The sequence below is a fragment of the Balearica regulorum genome, chromosome 12 (assembly GCF_011004875.1).
Source record: "Balearica regulorum gibbericeps isolate bBalReg1 chromosome 12, bBalReg1.pri, whole genome shotgun sequence".
In the NCBI taxonomy this organism is placed as follows: Eukaryota; Metazoa; Chordata; class Aves; order Gruiformes; family Gruidae; genus Balearica; species Balearica regulorum.
Window position 1 is genome coordinate 20,770,251 of NC_046195.1, and position 23,417 is coordinate 20,793,667.

General features: G+C 47.2%; 1 protein-coding gene across 6 annotated transcripts in view; it reads right to left on the bottom strand.

Moving 5' to 3' along the window:
* The window catches only part of IGDCC4 (immunoglobulin superfamily DCC subclass member 4), a 100,757-nt gene that overhangs the window by 62,684 nt on the left and 14,656 nt on the right, over nt 1-23,417 (bottom strand). For 5 of the 6 annotated variants that reach the window (XM_075764580.1, XM_075764577.1, XM_075764575.1 and 2 more), the window contains exon 2: nt 1,051-1,374. In XM_075764580.1, coding sequence (XP_075620695.1) covers nt 1,051-1,374 — 324 coding nt within the window. Of the gene's footprint in view, nt 1-1,050; nt 1,375-23,417 lie in introns of those variants that run through there. The other variant, XM_075764578.1, reaches the window with a different exon arrangement.

Sequence of the window (23,417 nt, forward strand, 5' to 3'; positions counted from 1 at the left end):
CACAGCGCAGAAGATGAAAGGTCCCAAGACCTCCCTCGGTGCATCAGTTCCTAACTATGTTCACAGTCTTTATCATTTTCACAAGGCCATATTCAGACACCACTAAAGCTGTCAAAGTCACCAGAAGTCACAAATGGGGAGAGCAGTAGGTGCCCCGGAAGCCTGCTATGACTTAAGCTAGCTACTGAGAGCAAGGACAAGGGGGAACTTGGACCACTTGAGTACAGCCTGGCTTGTTTCCAGTGCTTTTTGCCCCTCAAGTGACCACCCATATCCACCTGACTGTCTCTCAATGATTAACTCTTTTTCTCATTGTATCCACACTCTTCAGGGCAGATCTTGATCTGGACAGAGTCGCAAGCCACCCACTGCCACCTCTGGGGTGTGGATGGGATAAAGGGCTCAGCACCACTGAGCTGGGAGCACACAGCACATCAATGCAAGTGGTCCCATCCCAAACGCAGCCAGTACTTCCAGCTGTCTCACACAAGTAACGTGGGTGCATTCCTGCACACACCATCCAGAAGTGATTCCTGCAGAAGAAAGGCAATGGGTGCTTTCTCCCAACCCCTTCCCCATCACTCAGCCCCTTAGTTTCAGCTGGTGCTCACAGATTTAGAGCGGTGCTCCTTATCTATGTCACTGGGGCAACGAGCCCATCACAGCCTTGGCCAGGAGAGCCAGAGCTGTCATAGCCGGACCCCCATGGCCATCTCCCCAGGCAGAGGATGCTGCACTCAGGGCTGTGAGGTGTGAAGTTCTCTGAAAAAACAAGCACTGGTTTTTGGAGAGGTATGAGGGTCCTGTTTTGAATTCATAGCTCATGGCACTTACCTGGGAGAGTTTCACAGGATGTTAACAGTGGGATAATAGAAAGACACCACTGCTTATTTGTGGGTTATCCCAAATCCCACCTACACAGCATTAATAGAATTTCACTTCATAGACACTTTATCTCAAACTCTCTGGGAGGCAGATGGTCTGTATAAACACCGGGGGCGGGGCGGGGGGGGGGGGGAGAAAATCAACCAAAAAAACCCCAACACTTACTTGAAAATCTGACTGCAGCCGTTTGACTGGTGACAGCCCCTAGGGAACTGTGAGACACGCAGGAGTAATTACCCTCAGCGCCAGCCCTCTCAGGATATTTACTGTCCTTTGCCTGGGATGAGATGAAGAGTGATCCATTTGGAAGCACATGGAGATGCTCCTGCTCCACTAATGGAAACCCATTCTTCTTCCACGTGATATTGATGACCTGCTCAACAGGGGCCAGGTTACAGTCCAAAACCACGATTTGGTTTGGCTCCAGTATCACCTTTGCAGGACCAGCACTACAGCTCAGCTCCAGAGAATCCCCTTCCACCAGCCTCCCTGCAAAGAAAAGACAGTGTTGCAGCGGGGGTTGCTTTGCTTGGTTATTCACATCCCAGTTTTACACAGTGAAGGAAGCACAGTTCTCCATGAGTGTGGTTGGAGATAACAGGTGAAATTCAGCCCTGTTAAGTGACCAGACACTGCATTCTCCATCACACATCCCTAGGGCCGCAAGCACAACCTGCATCATTTCTGCCACCCGCCATGGTGCCCAGCAGCCAACCCTTCTATCCACACTTGTTTTTTCCCTGCTGGATTGAGGCGGAGAAGAACAAATGGAAGAAGGTGAAGTGACAGCAAGAGCAGGCACAGAAGATGCAGCCAAAGCCCCAACCTCTCCTTCACCTGCCACCGGTGCCCATGAGAAGTGAGGGCTCCCCATCACACACCTGCACACCAGAGCCTCCTTTGAGGCTGATCAAGCCCCACAAGACAGCTAAGCACAAAGATGTTCAAGCCCAACTTGGTACCCCAATACCAATGCCGGTTGGAGCAGTGCACTCTGCATAGCGGCAACAAGGCCAAGCCGAGGTCCCAAGATCTAGAGAGCAAAGCAGCAAACTCCTCCAGAGGAGGTGCAGGATGGGTTACAACGGGGGAACTGGCAGTAAGAGCTGGAGCCCAGCTGGGAACCCAGACAGGCAGTGCCTGCTGGTGACGTTCATGTACTGGGAAACTCATTTCAAAGGAAAGATAACAAGAGAACAGCCAAAATGTGACCTCCTGTCTCTGAGCGTTTTATCCCATATAACTGAATCCAGAATGAGAATGGATGCATTTTCCCCACTAGAAAAGGATATTCCAGCTGCAAATGGACAGTCACACGATGTCTTACCCAGAACATGCCCTTAGACAACCTGCCTGCCGCAGGCAGAGGCCAGAGCAGTGACCAGCAGCGAGCTAAGCTGAACAGGTCTTGGTCTGGCCAATTTCCAAACCCACATACTCATAGGAGAGCTCCACCTCTGCAACAAGGTTCAGCATTTCCTAAAAGAATATTGCCATTAATAAAATGCATTTGCCGTTAGAGTTCTCCAGAGACACTAAGTCAATGTTAGCTGGCAGCGCTGCTTCCACACACCAGCAATTTCAATCTCTGCTGTGCTCCAACCATCACCATCCACTCTTTTTATGGCTCCACTCCAAATTATTTTGTCACTGCTCCAATCAGAAATGTTTCCTGCCTCTATAACAAGTTTATCAACACTGGATATGAACCACATGGCTCCCTGCCCGTCTCCTATCGCAGAAGGCTACAGATTAATTTTATAGGAATTCAAACACCCTATTAAACCTGCTACTACCTACTGCTGATAAAAGGGCTGCATTTTAAGAGAGTGTGTGTTAAGCATGCAATTAGGGGCAATGACACGCAAAATTACACATGTGGGGAGATGGAAATTATTTCAAGGCGTGTGCCGGAAACTGCAGGTGCCCCTGAAAGAAAGGGCCTAACCCTGCCCACGCGCGGGGCTGATTCGGTGCCCGCCCAAGCCTGTGGGGACCCATCAGGTTTGCCCTCGTTGCCAGTTTGCAGAATGACAACCAAGAACTTGGCCAGCTATGTTCCTTCAGTGACGAGGAGGCTACACAAGAATCCTGCCTGTCCTCTGCCTGTCAATTGCCATCGTTACGGGACAGAACAGACCCTACTCCAAGCACCCCCATCTTCACTAGGACGTCCAGGGGCCACTCTTCCAGGCCCCAAACCCCAGCAGGATGCAGAGATGCTCATTTCACACCATGCTACGCAGACTGTGCAACAGCCGGGCACTCCACGACAAAGGGACAGCTATGGCTGACACAAAGCTGCCTGCAAGTCCCTGGATTTAGGGTTTTCCTGCACGGATGCTTCTGCTGTGCCACTAACTCATACTCTGCAGGAAGAAGGCACAGCAAGAAGCAGCAGAAGCCACTGAGCTCCCAACAGGAATACACTGCGATGTAATTTTTGGATTTGTCAGCCAGCACAGTGCTAGCAGGTTCCTCTGCCCAGCTTCCTCAGGCCAGGGAGCAAGCTGAGGAACGCCACTACGCAAGGATTGTCACCAAATGCCCTCCTGTAAGGGCAATTGTGCCCATTAACATCTCCTAGGGAAGATTAGTCCTTTGAGGATCATGGCAAGTTACAAAACTCACTCACTGGCTCCACAGAAGGCTAGAAGTAGGGGAACACGAGGCTGAAAGGCTGCCCCAAATGCTCTGGAAAAGACTCTGCCACTGGAAGCCTTCCATTCAACACAGCTGGCACAAAAAAATAGTATGAAATAGGGAGAAATTGAGCATATAACAAGTTACCAGCAAACATGTGCAGAAGGTGACATGTCCAAACACAGGAGAGGGTTAATAGTTGGAGGGTGGGGAAAACTCAGCTGAGCTAAGGACAGGAGCCACAACGCTGTCCTGTCCCCCATCCATGGAGGAGCAGCAACTCCCCAAACACTTCTCTGAAGGGATCTCCCTGTAGCAGCTGCTCCTGGCAGCATGTCACACGGGGCTTAGCCAGCCTGTATACACCACCTCCAGGGAGGTAGGGCTGCTAAGGCAAACGCTGAGGCATGAGGCAGAGTTTATTTCAAAAGATGTTGAAACTTTGTTGGCTAAAGTCTTAATCCTTTAGCTTTCCTTAAATTTGTTGTCTTTGGAAGCACAAGTAGAGACTGAGGCGACAAGGAATTAACTCAGGTCACAGGTCAGTCCCCTTAGCCAATGGCTCCAGCTTACTCTTTGCGCCCTTGCTCTCAACCCCTCCTTTACACGTCAGTGCCAGTAACAACACAACAACCCATCTGGGACAGCTCTTGTGCAGCACCAGCATTATGGGCACCAACGCTGCCTGTGCCTACTCTCACCCTCCCGTAATGCAGCAGGGCTGGGTGGGCACGGCCACGTGGAATCAGCTGGCTCTGCACACTGGATGTCTTCTGTGCCCTCTGCCACCGCACACACGGGCTGTCCTCTTGCCTCTATATTCTCCATGGGCTCCTGCTCTGTGCCAGGCACTCCTCTTCATTACTTGGGGGAAAGAGCCCGTGTATCTGTCCTATTTTCTGTTTTCTTCAGACAGCAATTAAAAAGGTATTTTGCTGAAAATATTCCTTCTCGTTGGAAGGTGAAGCACAAGGGGACAGCTGGCTGGCTCAGGCAGCCAGGAATAGAGCAGAGATCTGCAGTGCAGCTTCCCACGCCAGCACAGGTCGGCAAGAAGCAATTATCAGCCTCTCAACTTCAGTCCCTTAAAATCAACTCAATCTGCTTGCAGCGGAGTACGAACAGACAGCTCCATACTTTGCACCACAGCAGAAGAAGTACTTGCTTTTTAAAAACATGTGATGTTTCTATACCCCTAAATATCACCCAGCTCTTTTCCACATAGTCAAACCCTACCTGGTTCCAAGCTTCTGGCTGGTATGTTAGAGGAAAAAGGGCCAGTTACAAAACTCAGTGCAGACTGCAGAGCTCACCCATGCCAAGCCTGACAGCCTGGTTCAGGTCTCTCCCTGCCATACAAAGAGAGGAGAAATGACCCTTGGAGGGAAACGCATTTGAAATCGGACTTGACAGGCGACCGTTCTGCCACAGCCTGGGAGCACGCTCACCAAGGAACATGCACCAGGAGCAAAGGATCCTTCACCAAGCAACCAGAGCGGTCTGTTTCTATTGTTAGCATTTGGTGCACTTGCTGAGCAGGTCACGACAATACCAACTCACTGGCTATTGACAGGAGGAGGTTGCTTTCTTTCATGCTTTCACACTGATAAACACATGATTGCACAACATCTTTAAAGAGCAATAGTAACTCCTTTCCTGGAAACCTGTTCCTACCACATAATCCACCCAGTAACAGCAGAAACCATTTACAAGCAACCAACCTCCAGGGTATCAATATGTTTCTACTCGCAAGTGTGTATGGCATTGCCAAGCAATGCAGGCTCCACACGAGATGGTGAGAGCTTGTGATGATACTTAAACCACTGCCCTTTATTCCAGGAGCACCAAAAATGTTTCTAGACCAAGAAGCCAAGTAAAAATCCAGATGTACTCACAACCCTCAGGGCTCTAACTGAACATCTGGCAGAAGACCATGGCAAGGCCAAACACGCATGACAACCCATCACTGTCACTTAATGCAGCCTGGGGAGGCTTCCAGCTGGGCAAATGAACCCCTCGACTGACACCAGGCTGCTCTGGTAGGTAAGCACAGACCTGCCCCAAATCATCCAGCCCTCTTTCCTGCCCCTTTGGCCCCAAAATACTGCAAGTTTTTGGGGACAGGCCCTTTGCACGTACAGAGGTTGGAGCAGCAGGGCCCAGGACCCAGACTTGGCATTGCAAAAAGCCCCACTATGACTCTTGTCCTAAAATGTTCAAAGAATTGTATAAACACTCCTCGATTAAGGAAAAAATACCTTCTGGGCTCTGGAAACGTAGGAGGAGGTCTAGTTCAAAACACTGCACTAAATTAGCAAGCCTGACAATGAGATAAAAGCCCCTTCAAGGGAAAGGATCAGAAGAGAGTAAAATTACTCCAAGTGAGATCAAAGACAAATGAAATCAGGAATGTTAAGTGCTTACAGAAGCTACTGACTATTTCCAACCTCCATTCTTCATCGTATAGTGACAGAAATGGATACGACCCTGTTTAAACACACAGTCACACGCTCACGCAGCCTCCTGCTCCCTCTTACCTGCTGGAGGTAATGCTGCAATGAATGTAGTGAAGAATACCCAGAACAGCCACTCGCCTCACGCAGCAAATACAGCCACTCCAATGAACATCAATAACAACACGGAGGTGGGCTTCCGAGTCAGAAGCCAGAAGGTCTTTCCATGCATCAGTTCAAGGCAGGTGTTTCAGCTACAGATCTGTGCTTTGGAGCTGGAGAGCTTTTCGCCTTTGGCTCCTCCTGGATGCGGCTTCAAACATTAAAGCCTGGCAGAACTGCAAGTTTTCAGCTCATGGATCTCTAAATTGAGGCCAAGGATCCTGTATAGCAACATCACATATACATTCGAAGCAGGCTTTTACATCACAGCACACAAAACCGCCTGTCTACCAACTCCTCAGAAACGACCCGACACAACTGAGAACATCTCAAAATACTTCTCCGAGGGAAAAGGGGCCAAAAGCAGAGCAAGTGGGTTGTGAGGAGAGAGGATGAGCGCAGTGTCTGCCCATCCAGTCCCAGGTAACCAGCAGAGTTCATCCTAAACTCCACTAAGGCCAGCAAACTGCCGAGCTACTCCGAGGCGGACAGTAGCAGCTTTGCAATTATAAATGTATGTGCAAATACAAAGTTACACACAGATATATACCACATACACATGCGTTCACATATGCAGAGTTCTGGGGGAATGCAGATGTATTCAAGTGTAGAGCATGCCCTGAAATGGAGGGTCTTTGAAGCAGCAAGTTAAAAGCATTTTGTTCCCGTGAAAGTTGTATTTTCTGACCCAGGCTCTGCAGAGGTATTTTATTCTCTGCCATATTGCTAACCCCTAGGCTACCTTATGCACAAAAACAGCCCAGGAGAAAAACGTTCTTTTTCCTCCCATCTATTTCCTCACTTCCATCGGCCAGCCATCCACCTCTGGGGTCCAGGCCCAGTGAACAAAATGAAAAAGTCTCCTGTTGAGTGGCATAAAAACCAGGGCGTTTCGGGTGAATAAAGGCTGTAAAATCTTCAAGGCACAAAGCTGTCCTCTGCCTTCAACGGGAGCACAGCCTCTGCCAGCAGCAGGCTTGATTCCAGATGCAAAGCAGGCATCTGAAAATCCACCTTAAACCAGCCAACATCTCCCTTCCCAAATCTCACATCTCAACGCACAAGCCAAAACCACTCCTATCATCTCCTCTCCCCTACATCAAACAGGAATAGCCCAACTTACTACTGAGCAAAGGGGAAAAAGAATCAATTCTCTTATTTTTGTAGTTTCAAAACTGTAAATAACCAGGTGAAGTGTGAGCTAGCAACACAGCAAGGTTTGGCAGATTCCTGACATTGTAATTACTTGGTCAGAGGCAAGACTCTCAGAGCAGTGTTTTCACATCCAGCACACACAATTCTCCAAGCCCATAGATCTGTTGGGAGCTGCGCTCCATGGCTGAGAACAGCACAAAACCCCGCTTGTCTCCTTGTACATAGGGTTATTTCCCTTCCCTGGGATTTAACCACTTCAATCAAGGAGGAAAGACCTAGACAAGGGAGATGCTTGTTCTGGTGAAATTTTGGCTATCAGCAGTAAACACGTCCTTGAGCTCCATTACACAGCACGAGCAAATAAAAGGTTACTGTTCAACAGGAGACAAATGGCTTTGTTCAGAGGAGGAGGAGTTGTGTTTTAGTAATCACTTTAAAAACAAAACATACAGGCATAAACCAAAAGGGATGCATTTCTATGTAAGTCACTGACATAACTATGATTTTTTTTTTTTTTGTACAGTACCTAGCACAGCTGGAATGAGTTGATTCGCAATCCCCGATAAGGTCCATGAATAACCTTACTGCCAGCTCCCGAACGGCACATCACCACGTGGACACGCAGCTCTGCCACGCTGGTTCAGACAGACATGTATGTCCCAGCTGCAAATACAGCACTGCCATAAACTCAGCAGATAAACCCATCTCAGTTATGCAGCAGAGCTCAGGCTCTTCTCCAGCTGGTGTGAGGACAGCCCCAGCAGCTCCCCATCACACCACAACCTTGTCACCAACCAAGCCACCACCCAAAGGCAGACAGAAAGGTAGCATTTGGGGGAGATGTACTATCTTCTCTTCAACAAACTGATTCAGCTGGGGGAATACAAAGAGATTTAAGCACATACAAAGATCCAAGGTCCCAAGGCACAATCATTCTACAAACCCCAGCCCATTCCTACAAACACCCGGCCCGGCAATTACAAGGCTTAGACCTTCACTTCAAGGCAGGGGAGGCCCATCTTCAGCACAGCTGAGTGAGGCCCCAGGATCAACTCGAGGACAGGACCCAACCCAAAGCAGCTAAACCACTGACAGCTTCCAGTGCCTTCGCGCAAAAAAACCTCAAACACTTCCAGCCCAAAACAAATAAAGTTGCGCCGAGCCAGACAGGTCCCGTTACAGCACGGCCTTGGGAGATTAATACTTCACAGAGAGCAAAGTACAAGGGTTTCTAATCTGACACACTTCCAGAGCTGACATCACTTCTAGTTCTTGGCAGCCGGAGGTTTTCCTGGGGAGCCGCTGTTGTGCTGCAGGTCCCACAGCCTGGAGCCCGGCCAGCGCGTTTCCTATTCCACACACATCTGGCACTTTGGAACTGGCTTGTGCACCTTGCAGAGCTCCAGCCAAAGAAAACCTTCCTGGGAGCAAGGAAAGCGGCTCAGACGAGGCGAGCAGAGCGCTCAGTCGTCATGTGTGTTCTGAGGGATATCAGACAGTAAGAGGAAGGGGCTCGTCTCTGCCCTCCACATCCCGCAGGAGGTGGCAGGAATTCAAACTGCAGTTGAGCCTCTGCACTGTCGCCTGTCTTAATTTATGTATTTATTTTGGATGCTGAACCCGTGGAACTCAACAGCACAATTAATCTCATTTAATCAGGAGCGAACAACACTGAAGAAAAGTGGAGTTACTACTTCCAAAGGGTTTTCCTACCTCTCAGCAAGCCAACTACTGTGCCATTGTTCTGCTCAATGTAACCTTCTGCTGATGCTCTTCAGACCCTCTTAGAGCGTAGAAAATCTTTACGTTCTCATTGTCTAATTCAAAGAGCGACTATACTTCAGTGCGTCCCCATTAAAGCAACACAAAGCCCTCTTTCTTCTTGGAAACTTTATGCATTGACAATTAAAAGTCAATAGCTTGGTCTCAGCCTGTTCTTAGGGCAACTGCACTTGGCAAGTGGTGACCCAGAAAGAAATCTGGATGGAGGTCTCTGACGAAGTCTGCATTCTGGGTGCTCAGCAACACCAGCACTGAAAGCAGAACCAGAGGAGCTCTGGGGTTGGAGCATCCGACTCGCACGATCTCTACAGAACAAGAGGCTGAAAGAGGAGCTGGGCACCTAAATCCCCTTGTGCAGCAGCCTCCCCATGACACAGTAAAACAGGAAACATTCTTCGACTGAACCATAACAAGGCCCGTGAGATGGAGGGGTCAAGATCCCTACATTCCCTTCCCAGTTAGCAGATGTTACTGGAACTTTCCACTTTGTAATGGGAACAGGAACAAGCTAAGAATAAGAAAGTTACACCTTCAGCCTGCATTTAGCGTCTCTGGAACAGAGGGCTCCTAAAACTATCTCCAGGGCTGCTGGAAAGACCATTTTATTAACACTTGACATCCACATACAGCAGAGTGGCTCACCAGTGGGAAGCAGGCCTTATCCTAATCCTGCATATATGCAAGCTCGACGGTTTATTTAATAATGCAGCGTCTCCCACTGCTGCAGGAATATTTATCCAGCTGGCAGCAAGGGACTCTCAGATCATCCCCCGTCACTAAGCAGATCCCAGCCTTTCATGAGCAGCTGGGTGCTGGACCGGCACTGTGTGCAGCAAGAGACCGCACTCAGAGGCTGTCACACCATCCCCGCGTCGAGCGGCAGGGTACGAGCCATGCCAGGAGTGATCCCCTCACACCCTGCATAGACGTAGCTGCAGGGGAGGAGTGCACAGTGTCATGGACAGTCCCCAGCTTGGGCTCAGGAGCACGGTAGTGTCCCTCATGTCCCGGTACACATTGGGACCCAGGATGAGCACTGGCAGGACAAGCGCAGCTCCATCCATGCACAGTCCAGTGGGAATGCCCTGGAGTTGGCTGCTGAGCATAGGCTTGGCCATCCCACAGCCCAGGCCAGGCTCAACTGCTACAGACAGCTCTAGAACCGAATTTTAGACAGAAATACTTTCTAATATGCTCTCAGGGTGACATGTATTGCTCTAAAGTTTTAGGAGGGTCACGGTTCAAACACCCTTCTGAGCAAAGTGTCACATAGGAGCAAACATACTTGGGCTCTGTCAACTGCATCTGTCCAAGCAGGTGAGCTGTGCATCCCTGGGAGGGTCAAAAGGGAGCCCAGGTACTGCAACAAAACAGTGGAGCGAGTGTGCTGCCCACACAAAAATACCCTCTTCCTATAGCTCTACTTCACTTAATTATAAAGATCTTTGCATCTAACAAATCTTTACAAGGTTTTGTGGCTTTGGAGCATTGATCCAACCCATTCACCTCATAGTGGTCCATTATTATATTTTCATATGTATACTAAGCCCTTCCATTTAAAAGTTTAATTAATCATAATTTATCCATTTGTTGTAGCATGCTCCAAATGCGGCTCTCCCTGAGGAACGATGCTGGGCAAGAGCCTCTTGTCTTTGCTCTGTCCAAACCCCCCGTTAAAAACAAGAGAGCAGAAGGGATGGCATGAAAGAAACATTAGCTAAAACACATGCAATGCCACATCACTGTTTATAGGCCATACCTGAAGAGCCTGATATTATCTACAGCTGTAATTAAGGTAAACAGGTTAATGACTAGACTCACTTAGATAAAAGCAAAGGCTGCCACAGCCCTGTGTAAATGAATATCTTTGTGTATAAATAAAACATACCAGGCATCAAGGAAATAAAACAGCTGAAAAGGTCTCTAAGTATTTTTAAAGACACTTCTGATGCTCCTAACGCTGAAGCCAACTGCAGCTGCTCATTTCAGCCACCCAAGACCATCAGAGCCACCAACCCATGGCTGATGTAACCCTGGAAGCTCTGAGGGGACCCTTAGAGTGCAACCAAGTAAAGTACTAAATGCTCTCACGCTTCTGTACGAGGACCAGGTTTGCCCAAACATCTTATCTGTATCTACAGACGATGCCTAGCAGATAGGGATAAACACAAAACCAGCTCTCTGGACTGAGTTCAGCTTCACCAAGATGTGCATTATTCTGATGTATTCTCTGCAAATAAATGGTCCAGAAAGATGAAACAAATCAACAGCAGTAATAATTTATTCATCGTCTTGAATTGTCAATGGCAATCATAACAGTAAAGTGCTTGACTCTTTCGCAAAGGTTAAGCCTTTGTATTTTCTCCTCTCTGACCCCAGAAAGGCTTCTGAAACAGCAGCTGAAGTCTAGAGCAGGCCAAAACCTAGACTGGTTCAACTCAGCCTTTTTCAGGTCTTCTCCCCAGAATGTCTCGCACTACTGAAGCGGAACAGGGTGAGCCATCTGGGTGCACAGCAATATCAGCACTAGCCTCCCTTGCATTGAAGGATGCTTATTTAAAGTGCCAAAGTGACTTAAACACTAAAATCACTGAAGACCTCTTCACAATCCCCCACGCTGCCTGTCCCAGGGAGGGCTGAGCTGTTTCTGTCCCTTTCCCACCCACTCCACGCCAAGCACGCAGCACCCCAAATTTCAGTCTTTGCTCTATAAACATCTCTGAAGGAGCCTCCATCTCCTAGATGTCATCTTTCCTTTCTTAAAAAGTCGACAAGGAACAGCCAAGACTATCTCTGCAGAAGCTGCTGCAAGCACAGGATGCATGGGGAACTCAGGACAGACCCTTGGGTTTGCATTCATAAATTTACAGTGTAGAAGCATATTAAAATTACAAGCTTGAACAAGTGCACTGGAACAATAACACATCAGAGTCCTGTAATTGGGCCCTGAAATACACTTAGTGAAAAATACAGACCAGCTGCAATGTTGGAAATGCTCCTAATGCAATCCAAGGTAATTATTGGTAACAGACCATCAAACAAGTGCATTAGTATGCTCCGATCAGAGAGAGAATCAGACGGCCGGTCTGGCACAGCAGCCTGTACCTGCAAATTATGTAAATAATTTGAAAGAGCAAAGCCCCAAAGCCCTAGAAACACTAACTCTAATGAAAGTTATTAAATGCTATTTTTGTTATCTGCTGGTGTTAACATTAGAGGGCCCATTTGCCACGGCGACTATAATTTTGCTGCTGAGCAGCGGTCCGAGCTGAATAAGCCTGATATTTGCCATTTTAAAGGACTGGTTTAGATTTGCATGATTTCACAGACAACATTTAAACACATAACTACTTCCTGCATTTTTCACCGATGTTGGAAAGGAAACCCAGTCATTTTGCTTTTGTTAGATGCAGAAGTTCCTGATTTTATTTCATGCATCATATACATTTTTGATCTGCAAACAACACAGGAGAGCCTGAAACAAGATCTGCTGTTACAGTGTTACCTATTTTTGCACTTGAACTATTTAAGTTTAGCATATTTTTAGGATACACTTTCATCTCTCCACCCCTGAGAAAGCTAGAAGTATGCAATATGATACATGCTTCAGAACTGTGACTCTTGAGAATAGTCACTTAACTAGAAGCTAGTATCACCAAACAAAATAGACAAAGATCCTTCAGCTGTGGGCTACAGTTAAAACTGAGTACATTTTGTAGCTCTTTTGGTATTAGTGGCTTTGTAAATGCCAAAGATACATTACAAACACATTAAATTTAATAATGTTCAGCTCCCATAGTGAATATTTCATCTGTCAATTCCTCACCACCCTACAGAGAAAAAAATAAATAAAAAACACAATGCATCATATCCAATTTCGAACCTTGGGAAAAGTCAATGCCCAGAGGAATGAAACAGCATCCCCACTGCAGGTCCGAAACTAGCAGCCAAACTTCCCAGCAAATAAATCCCATCCTCTCTACCAGTCACTTCTTCAGCCTTTGCAACTCAAACTTCTACATGCAAAATGCAGCATAAAGCTCTGGACCAAACTGACAGAACATATCCTGCCCCTCCCTCATTTTAGAGTCCTCCAGAAACTCGGGCTAAGCTTTGTAATTTCCAAAGAAAGACGCCACCTGTATTTTCCCCCCCCCCCCCCACATTGCAAGGCTGTTGAAAGGGGGATGAAGAGCCACCCTGGCTGAGTGGGTAGTGTATTAACCCTGTGATAAGCAGCGTGAGGTGGCAACGAGGGGATGACTGCTTGAGCTATCCTTAGCAAGACGGACGTGCTTCCAGCTTTAAACGGACGACCCAAAGACTCATCCACCTCCCAGGCACGGGCTCAAACCCCATGAGAGCCAGCACCATCCCCACTGGATTTCACGGCCTGGTTCATTGTCAGTTTTGTTTCCCAGCAGGTCAGCCATGTCATGTATCACCAAGGACCACGAGAGAGTTGGGGTTGGCCAGCCTGGAGAAGAGAAAGCTCCGGAGAGACCTTACAGCACCTTCCAGTACCTAAAGGGGGCCTACAGGAAAGCTGAAGAGGGACTGTTTACAAGGGCATGGAGTAACAGGACAAGGGGGAATGGCCTGAAGCTGAAGGAGGGGAGATTTAGATGAGAGATGAGGAAGAAATGCTTCTCTATGAGGGTGGTGAGGCACTGGAACAGGTTGCCCAGAGAAGCTGTGGATGCCCCATCCCTGGAAGTATCAAGGCCAGGTTGGATGGACAGCCTGGTCTAGTGGAGGGTGTCCCTGCCCATGGCAGGGGGTTGGAACTGGATGGGTTTTAAGGTCCCTTCCAACCCAAACCATTCTGTGATTCTATGACAGCGAGAAAGCTCGGCAGCAAAGGAAAGAGGAAGAGCGTGTCGTCGGGAAAGGAGGATGCAAGCCCTACGACTCTGTCCTTGCTTGGGTAATGAGGCCTGTGCTTCCAAGCGTCAGCGTGGCCCAACAGCCTTACATCACCCACCACGGCAATATGCAAAGAAGGAAGGCGATGACAACAGCTGCTCTAATTTATTAGTTGTCTCTGTTCACGCTCACCAGCCTTGCACTAGGACGTACTGCTCCATTTGCAACCAGACGGAAACAATGAGTGTGACTCAAGGCAGTGGGAGAAACACCTCTCCATCACGTGTACTTTCCCCTTCACAAGCTTCGCTTCCAGTTGTCTTGCCTGTCATTAAAAGGAACTTAAAACATGCTGCTGAATGATGTACTGTAATCAATACAAATAGCCATGAGAGCCACAGAAAAGGATGTGGAAGTACAGCTCAGCAGCGACATTTATGAGCGCAGGATACCGCAGACCAGAACAGTCCTAACTCTCCTGAGTATTTCCACTATTTACACTGAGATCAGAAAATTAAAATGATATTTTACGCTTAATGGTTCAAACAAGACCTGTGAAGTCCTTCTCTCAGTCCCATTTACAACACAAACGCCAATGACAGAGCAGCAGATGGTCAGAAACACTCCCCTAGAATATTCAGACGATTCAACTTGAATCTGTGCCCAAATCATTTAACTTTAATGGATTCTTTCATTAACAACCAAAGAAAGGGAATATGGTTGCCAGGACATTAAAATCACTTTTTCAATTATACTGTTATAAAATCGAACAAATTAGCTGTAATTCTTAGCCGAAGCCTAAATGGAAGCACGACTTTATGAAAGAAATGAAAATTGATTTGGATTAGTGGGCATCAAGGGCTTTTTAAAAATTAACAAGATTCTTATGACTTCATAGCATGGATGGATTAGCTGGAGGTTTCACTGCCCTGCATTTGCTACCTGCCAAAGCACGGCAGCTGGCTTCACAGCATTTGTTACAGTGGGTTTTAATTAGACTTAAGGGAAGAGGATGCAAGGATTGAAGCTGGAAACAAAGTTCTGGAGAAGCTGGGCGGTGCCTGAATTCACCTTTTGGACACAGCCCAGCAGGGTCTTGGAAGAAAACCAGGGAAATTGGAACCTCTAAGCTTTAGCAAGGTAAGGACTGGAGGCTGCGTTATTTTGCTTGGGGTGGTCTTGCTCAAAATCAAGGCAAAACTGGATGCTTCACAAACACAAAATAAAAATCAAGCCCAAGATGCTTGCTGCAAAGAGTGTGCAACTTGAATGTGGGCTATTAAAAAAACAAAACAAAACAACAAACAAACAACCCACAACAAAACCACAGACAGAACCCACAAAAACCCAAACGAGGTAAGGATAACAATGGAAGCAGCAGAAAGAGCAATTCATAAAGAAAACAGGAGCTGTAACACTGGGCACCAGATGCAAGGGAATCCTGGGGCACACTAGGAAGGAAGAAAAATGTCCTTTATATTATATAATATGAATTTAATGAAAGAGACATTCACTGAATGCAACTTGCATTGATCCTACAGACCAAGAACCCTAAGATATATTTGAGAGCTGTACCCCTGCCAGGGAAGGTAGTGATTTGGAACTGCTGCCCAGAAAAAAGAAACTGAAAACCAAGCTGGAGACTTTTATACCTGCACTGGACAAAGCCCTTTTAATATTTTTTTTTTTTATTTTTTTTTTAAAAGGCACTACTGGGAACAAACCTGTTTTGACTCCTGTGAGACGGACGGGATGTTCTAGCGCACACGCTCCACCCCGAACATCTCCAGGATGATGCACTGCCGAGAGCACCTGCCAGCTGGCAGAACTGGCCTCTCTGTAAGGTAAATGCAGCAAAACGTTTCAAAACCATTTTCATGAAATCTTGCAACACAGAGCACTTTAGATGTCTTCCCTTTACAAGTCAGCATTTCATATTTAGTTATTTCTACTCTTTATTGCAACACAGTGGCTGTCAATTTGCATCAGTAAAAGCTGGCTTGAAAAGTTAATCTTTCTTTGGACAACCCTGAATATTATCATAGAGTCATGGAATGGTTTGGGTTGGAAGGGACCTCAAAGATCATCTGGTTCCAACCCCCCTGCCATGGGCAGGGACACCCTCCACTAGACCACGTTGCCCAAAGCCTCATCCAACCTGGCCTTGAATACTTCCAGGGATGGGGCATCCACAGCTTCTCTGGGCAACCTATGCCAGGGCCTCATTACCCTCACAGGGAAGAATTTCTTCCTCATATCTCATCTAACTCTCCCCTCCTTCAGCTTCAGGCCATTTCCCCTTGGCCTGTCACTTCCTGCCCTTATAAAGAGTCCCTCACCATCTTTCCTGTAGGCCTTTTAGGTACTAGAAGGTGCTGTAAGGTCTCCCCAGAGCCTTCTTTTCTCCAGGCTGAGCAACCCCAACTCTCTCAGCCTGTCTCCAAAGGAGGGGTGCTCCAGCCCTCTGATCACCTTCATAGCCTCCTCTGGACTCGCTCCAACAGCTCCATGTCTGTCTTATGTTGGGGGCCCCAGAGGCCCCTGGGGAAGTCTCACAAGAACGGAGCAGAGGGGCAGAATCCCCTCCCTCTAAGAGAAGGTAGTTACGCTTCTCTTCTGGCATCCCTTCCCTTCAGCGTGTCGACCGCACTACACAGCTTGGTGTTGTCAGCTGAGGATGCACTCAATCCCACTGTCCAAGCCCTAAGGAATGCCACTTGTCTCTGATCTCCACTTGGACATTGAGCTGTTGATCGCAACTCTTTGAGTATGATCATCCAGTCAAATCCTTATCCACCAAGTGGTCCATCCATCAGATCCATGTCTCTCCAATTTAGACACAAGGATATCATGCGGGACAGCGTCAAATGCTTTGCACAAGTCTAGGTAGGTGACGTCAGTAGCTCTTCCCTTACGTACCAATGCTGTAACCCTGTCATAGAAGGCCATCAATTTAGTCAGGCACGATTTGCCCTTAGTGAGGCCATGTTGGCTGTCACTGATCACCTCCTTATTTTCCACATGCCTGAGCATAGTTTCCAGGAGGAAAACTGGATCTGCTCCATGATCTTGCCAGGCACAGAGGTGAGACTGACTGGTCTCTATAGTTCTCCAGGACTTCCTTTCTTCCCTTTTTAAAAATGGGGGTTATGTTTCCACTTTTCTAGTCAGTGGGAACTTCACTGGACTGCCAGGACTTCGCAAATGCGATGGATAGTGGCTTAGCAACTTCATCTGCCAGTTCCCTCAGGACCCGCGGGTGCATCTCATCAGGTCCCATAGACTTGTGCACCATCAGGTTCCTTAGTCTCCAACCTGATCTTCTCCTACAGTGGGCGGTTCTTCATTCTCCTAGTCCCTGCCTTTGCCTTCTGTGAGTCGGACGGTGTGGCTCGAGCACTTGCTGTGAAGACTGAGGCAAAAAAGTCATTAAGTACCTCAGCCTTCTCCATATCCCAGGTAACCAGGTCTCCCGTTTCCTTCCAGAGAGGGCTCACATTTTCCCTAGTATTCCTTTTATCGCTGACATAACTATAGAAGCTTTTCTTGCTGCCCTTGACATCCCTGGCCATAATTACTTCGCCATAATCAGGATGGTTTGACACTTGGTATCTGGCTTTCAAATATGCCACAGGGTATTATTTTCCCTGAGTTATACCCTTTGAGCCAAGCCTTGCATTGTAATTGCTGTGGGTCTCCATGTGCTTGTTAGCATTTTTATTCTGAAGAAAACAGGAGAACACATTTTAATGCAGAACCTTTTGAGTTCCGTGTGTCTTAGAGTTCTATTAATGATCTAAAAATCAGGGCATCCTCTGGGTTTCTCTTATAATTAATGGCAAGATTTGGCCTAGTAGAGTAGCAACTATATAGGCAAACATAACATGCACAACCAAGAGCTTTATCTCATCTAGGGTAGTGATCTGAAAAGTCTGGAGTTAGAGTGCTTTAAGAAAGGACACCCCCAGATAAGACTATCACTGACGTTGATCTTTCTGTAAGGCAAAGCAGAATGGGCTTCTCCAAACTGACGCTTCAGGCTGAAGGTGACTTAAGCAATGTCCCTTTGCATCATTGCAGCGGCATAGGAGCATGCACACATCAAATTACTGCGCTTCTGCTGAATGGCAACAAATGCCAGGGTAGGGAACAATAATTTCCAGCTAAAAGCGTAGGAACTTCCTGACCCAAACTGCCTGACCCAACCAACCAGCACAAATAAACACATTCAACTGTACCTGTGAAATCTGGCCTCCAGGCTTACACTACTGCCAAGCAGAAGCAGGCAGAAAACTGGCATTTCTCACCACATTGTACACAAACCAGCACCTTCCTGTCCATCAGCGGTGATTTAAGAGTACCTGCAGGGACCTCTGAATATCCATTTTGACGACTGTCTATGAGATGAAGCTTATTATTATCACCATTAGTAGTAACAATTATACAACTATTATATATGTTAATATATGTCAACAGAATAAGAATATTAATATATTCTCTACAGGGTATTCCATGGAATTAATGAGATCTAGTAATGAGCCTAACCTCTCTGACATCTTGCTGATACTTATTTCTAAGCAAGCTACTAAATTCAGTGTGCATCTGCTCAGGCAGTGCACTGGCTTGCAACTAACTCAATACTTCTAGGTCAAAAGGACATGAATGCTGATGAACAGAGGTTTGTGCCTTGCTCGGGGCCGTGATGGAGAGGGAGACATCCATTTGCTCCTGCTACCTGTGTTATCAAGCTGGTACCCTCTACCACAGCGACAGGTGGCTCTGAGCAGCCAAGTCTCAAACCACCCCAGCTGTCTGCTGCAGTGAATGCCAATCAGTCCCCAAGAGCTCTTTGCCACTGCCACATTGATTCAAGTACGCTGCGAGGCTGTCCCCATCTCCAGTCCCACCTCCTCTCAAAGACCGTCAAGCTTGGCAGTGCTGCAAGCTCAAGGCGACTCCAGTGAGGATGGTGGTCACAACACCGTTTTGTTGGTGGTCTTAGCTGGGATGCAGGGCTTCCCATCACCCTCAGGTGCCAAGGAAAGAAATACGTCCTCTCCAATGCACTGGGAAAGAAACTACAGGGCAGTCCTAAAGACAGTGAGATATGTCCCCAGGATGCTCAGGACCAGCCACAGTAGGAGTGCCACAGGGCAGACAAGGCAACTTTTGTGTTATGTGACATCCTACCTCCTATACAAGCTGAGATTTGGGAAGAAGAGGTAACTCGCATCATTTCAGCGGCAGACCCTAAAAGCCCTAATTCTAGTGTAGTGAAGTCAGCACCACAATTCCCGCAAACAGAGTGGAGGATTTAGCTCTGGAGAAGTTCAAAACCCAAGCAGCATCTGTGACTCACCCGTGAGACCCACAACATACTAGTGTAAAAATTACATTCACGTGGACCTGATGCTGCTTCATGAAAAACAACTGTGGAGCCTTTCTGCTTGCAGATCCCATCTCTGAGCATGCTTCTTGCCCTCTTTTGTTCTTCATAGGATATTTGCATGGAAACAAGCAGTTTCTCAGCTGCTCATCTCCACCTGCTGTCGATCCTTCCCCAACAGAAGACAGACTTTACAGAGAGCCTGTTTTCATGCAAATAGGCTACAGAAGAACAGAGCCCATGAACACCTCCCAGAACCACTGTGCCAGTCATTGTGCTAAGGATACCACACGTGCACAGAAACCTCATCTTTTGCTGATGAAAGCTGCTGTGTATGTGGGAAGCACTCACTGAGAGACTTTCAGAGCATCTTCCATGGAAGGTGAGTCTCTTACTTCGAGACCACGTTGAGAAGGTCTAGCTGTGTAGGATGCAACATCAATCAGCAGCCAGGAAAAGCCCCGCTAGCCTGCAGTATCCTCAAACTCAGCACTAACACGTGGCACTGGCAAAGAGGAACCATCAATATGAGACTCAGACTCCCTCAAAAAAACCACAACAGTTACAGGAGGTTCAAGTTCTGCTCTTGCCCCTGAATCTTCCTGTGATTTTTACTCATTTATAAGCGTATTACTGTTGTTCCAGCAGACTGGTTATGTGGAAAAGCCTAACCAAAGGAGGGAAGCTGACAGTGACCTGCTCTGGGTATCTTAACTTGGGAGTGTGAGCCAGACAGTGCTGTCAAAGGGCAAAGAATACACTCTGGAAACAAAACCTCTTTGTTCCTCTAATTTTGTTCCAGTTAAGTCAGTTCAGCTGTTCCGTATAACCAGTCAAAAACATTCAGCATTTCCCAAAGTATTTTAAGACTTCAAAGTTGTAGGTTTTATTTTGACAGTTTGAAAGCACATAGCTTTTTTTCTTTATAGATTTTTTTTGCATTAAAAACAAGGCTGTTTAATAAATTAAGCTTTACAACAACCATTGCCACTCGGCTTTTATCATGACTTCAATTAAAATATTGTTTCTTGAAGACAGCTAACGGCTTCTGAGAAAAAAAGAGGACGTTTCACTGAGAATGTTTTCAATAGACTCAATTTGTTAAAACTTGTGATTAAAACCAAACTCCAAGTAGGGCAGGCTGAAAATCAGGGGCGTTTTAAATTTACCCAAGTTGCTGATCCAAACTCAGAAATTCCCAGCCTTAAATGAAGATACTCACCTAAAAAGCAAACTCTCCAACACTTGCCGACGTGGAAAATGTAGGAAAAACACTGCTTAGACCAGTGCCTGGCAGCTCAGCAGAGACGGGAGCTGATCAGGAGCAGGCTGTTCCAGAACAAAACCTTTCTACATAACCCAGGCAACAGATCTGACCTTTTCATCTAAAAAAAACCCAGCCAACCCACCACTGAACTCATTGCCATGGGAGATCTGCCCCTCAAAACTGTTTTGTTCACAGTCTCAGGGCCAAACCTGTTCTGGCACTGATTGCCTCCTGTCAGGAAAGTGCTGGAACAGCCTGGGGACAAGACCTGTGCTGAAACCAAACCTGTCTGAACTCTCCCCGCGTAACATGAGCTTCACACACTCATGCTGACATTGTCACGACACCGATCCAGGAGCCAGGAAAGCAAACGAGGGACTCCTGTCTTCAAAAGCAAACAAAAGAGGGTTATAAAAACTCATTAGCTGTTCGCACTCACTACTATGCTTCTCTGCAAGCTATAATCACCACAGTCATGTTGATGTGAGTACACCTCTGAGGGCTTCTTCCAAGAAGCACTGGGACAGACTGGGCTTGGCCAGCTTCACGCTGCCAGCAGCACAGGCCCTAATCCCACAGTTTTGAGGCCAAAGCTCCACTCGCACAGTTCACAGTGCAGCCCACAACCAGCTGTGTCAGCACAACCGAGAAAGCAGGATCAAGCAGCCGTGGGGAGGGAGCTTTTAAGCCTGTGATGCTGCCAAATGCTTCGTATCACAGCCCTGCCTATTTGCATTTCTGCCTTGGGCCCCATCTGTAGCTTCCCATCCATGTAAAAGCTCTCCCCAGGGAGAAGAAAGGCCACTGTCCATTTGTTCAACACATCTCAAGCGCATCTAGTTTCAAATGAAGTAGGTGGTAAAACTCCTAATGCTAATCTTTTCAATGCAATTCTGGATCTCTTATCATCTGGGGGCAGAGATCAGAAATGGAAATAGCTGGTCCAGTGGCCCTGATCAGTCGGCATCAGACACAAGTGTGCCTTCCCAGCTCCCAGCCCTCCACGGCAGCACCACCTCCTCACCATCAGGAACACACACACACACTTGATTCTTTTCTTAACTTCCACTTCAGACAAAGTGAGCTTACAAAGTAGGTCTCCAAATGCAGTATTAGTTAAATCACTTAGCAAAAAAACCATAAGGACTAAAGTATCTTTAAAATATAGTTACATCCTGTTCCAGAAGTCTTAATGGGCCGTATTTTTAGCCCAGGAACAACCTGAAAGCCAGCACAGACATACTGCAGCACTGAAACTATGTCATTGCAAAGCTATTTCATTACAAGCCACAGCTCTCTTTGCAAAGACAGTTTCTTTCAAGAGCCCAACTAAGCTGGTACAAGGTTTTCCAGCATGCATATGTGTAGGGCAGTCAGAAATGAGCCCAATATATATCATGTAAAAGTTGAGAACCAGGAGAAAGAAAACAAGAAACACAGGAGATCGGTCCCTTTCAACATACGTATCTCAGCAGAGGTCACTGCAATGACTTTGAGCTGGAGGAGGGCCAGGGCACCGTGGAAGTATCTGTCAGAGATCCCATCCAGGTTCCAGGCAGGCATCCTCAGACACATGCTAACTGCAAGTCTGCAGGAAGCAGGAGCTCAAGCTGAGACCAGCCGTACTCTTCTGCTTCTCACTACCTGCAGCAGCAAATTGCCTGGCAGAGCCAAGGAGGCAATGGCTGGCAGAGCCATACAAGGGAGCACACACCCTCCTCAAAGGGCCGCTATTTTCGGAGCTTCCTTCACAGCAAGGTCAGCACAACAATGAGCCACCAACACCTGGAGGTGACAGACACATGGAAGACAGAGGCAAGACCAGGCATCTGGCACCTCAACTTGCTTAAGTTCCATGTGAGCAGCTGTGGAAAGAAAAGGCTAGATGGGGTACAAACCTGGGTCTCAACAGGATCCAGAGATATCAGTGCCAGGCACTCCGAGCTCATTTCTGCTTATGCCTAGGGATTTGAAGAATTCAGCAGTCCCCAAGCCCCTGGCCTGAACACTGTGCTCCGAGTGCCCAGGAGTCCTGCGGGGCTCGTGAGCTCAGACAGGGCTGAGGAGAGGCACTGACACAACCCCCACCACCCATGATTCTGGGGGGGTCTACATCACTCTCCTATTCCCTTTAAACAGCAAACAGGTCACAGAGACACCCCAAGCAAATGTTGGGGAAGCTGAGACCCTATCAAGCTCAAAGGGGCAGCGTGAGACTTCAGTAGCTCTCAGACTGTAGAGAGAAACCACACCTTGCTTTTCTGGAAGCTGCTCCTCTTTGCATGATCCTGGAAGAAAGCTAGGGTACGAGAACACCCACACAGTCCTTATCTCCTACATTACAAGGAAAAAAAGTTGCCCAAGGATCTAAAATTGGCTTCTCCTGAATCAGCTCCAAAGTTATCTCAGCAAAGGCATGTTATCTCCCACCAGCCCAAACCACTCCTATTTGTTACAGAATAATAAAGCCATTAGTACTGAGCAATCACAGTACAACACTGTTGTTTTACACAGCTATAATTTAACAGTTCCTCACTGTTTGCTTTAGGAAATCTATTCTTGAAAGGTCTATAAAATTATGAACTCTTGCTCCAGTTTGAAAACACAGGCACGAGCAGGGATTTCTGTTCTCTAATAAATCACATCCCCCTACTAGTAAACACCAGCTTATAAGAAACATCTTTTGTTTATTGAAAGTAAATGGCATGTGGACATTTTAAACAAAAAGAAGGTGGGAGGCTGAGGGGAACAGACAGATTATGTTTTCCACTTTCATTTTGCCTTGTGTCTAAACAAACGGTTTCCAACAGCTTTGTTT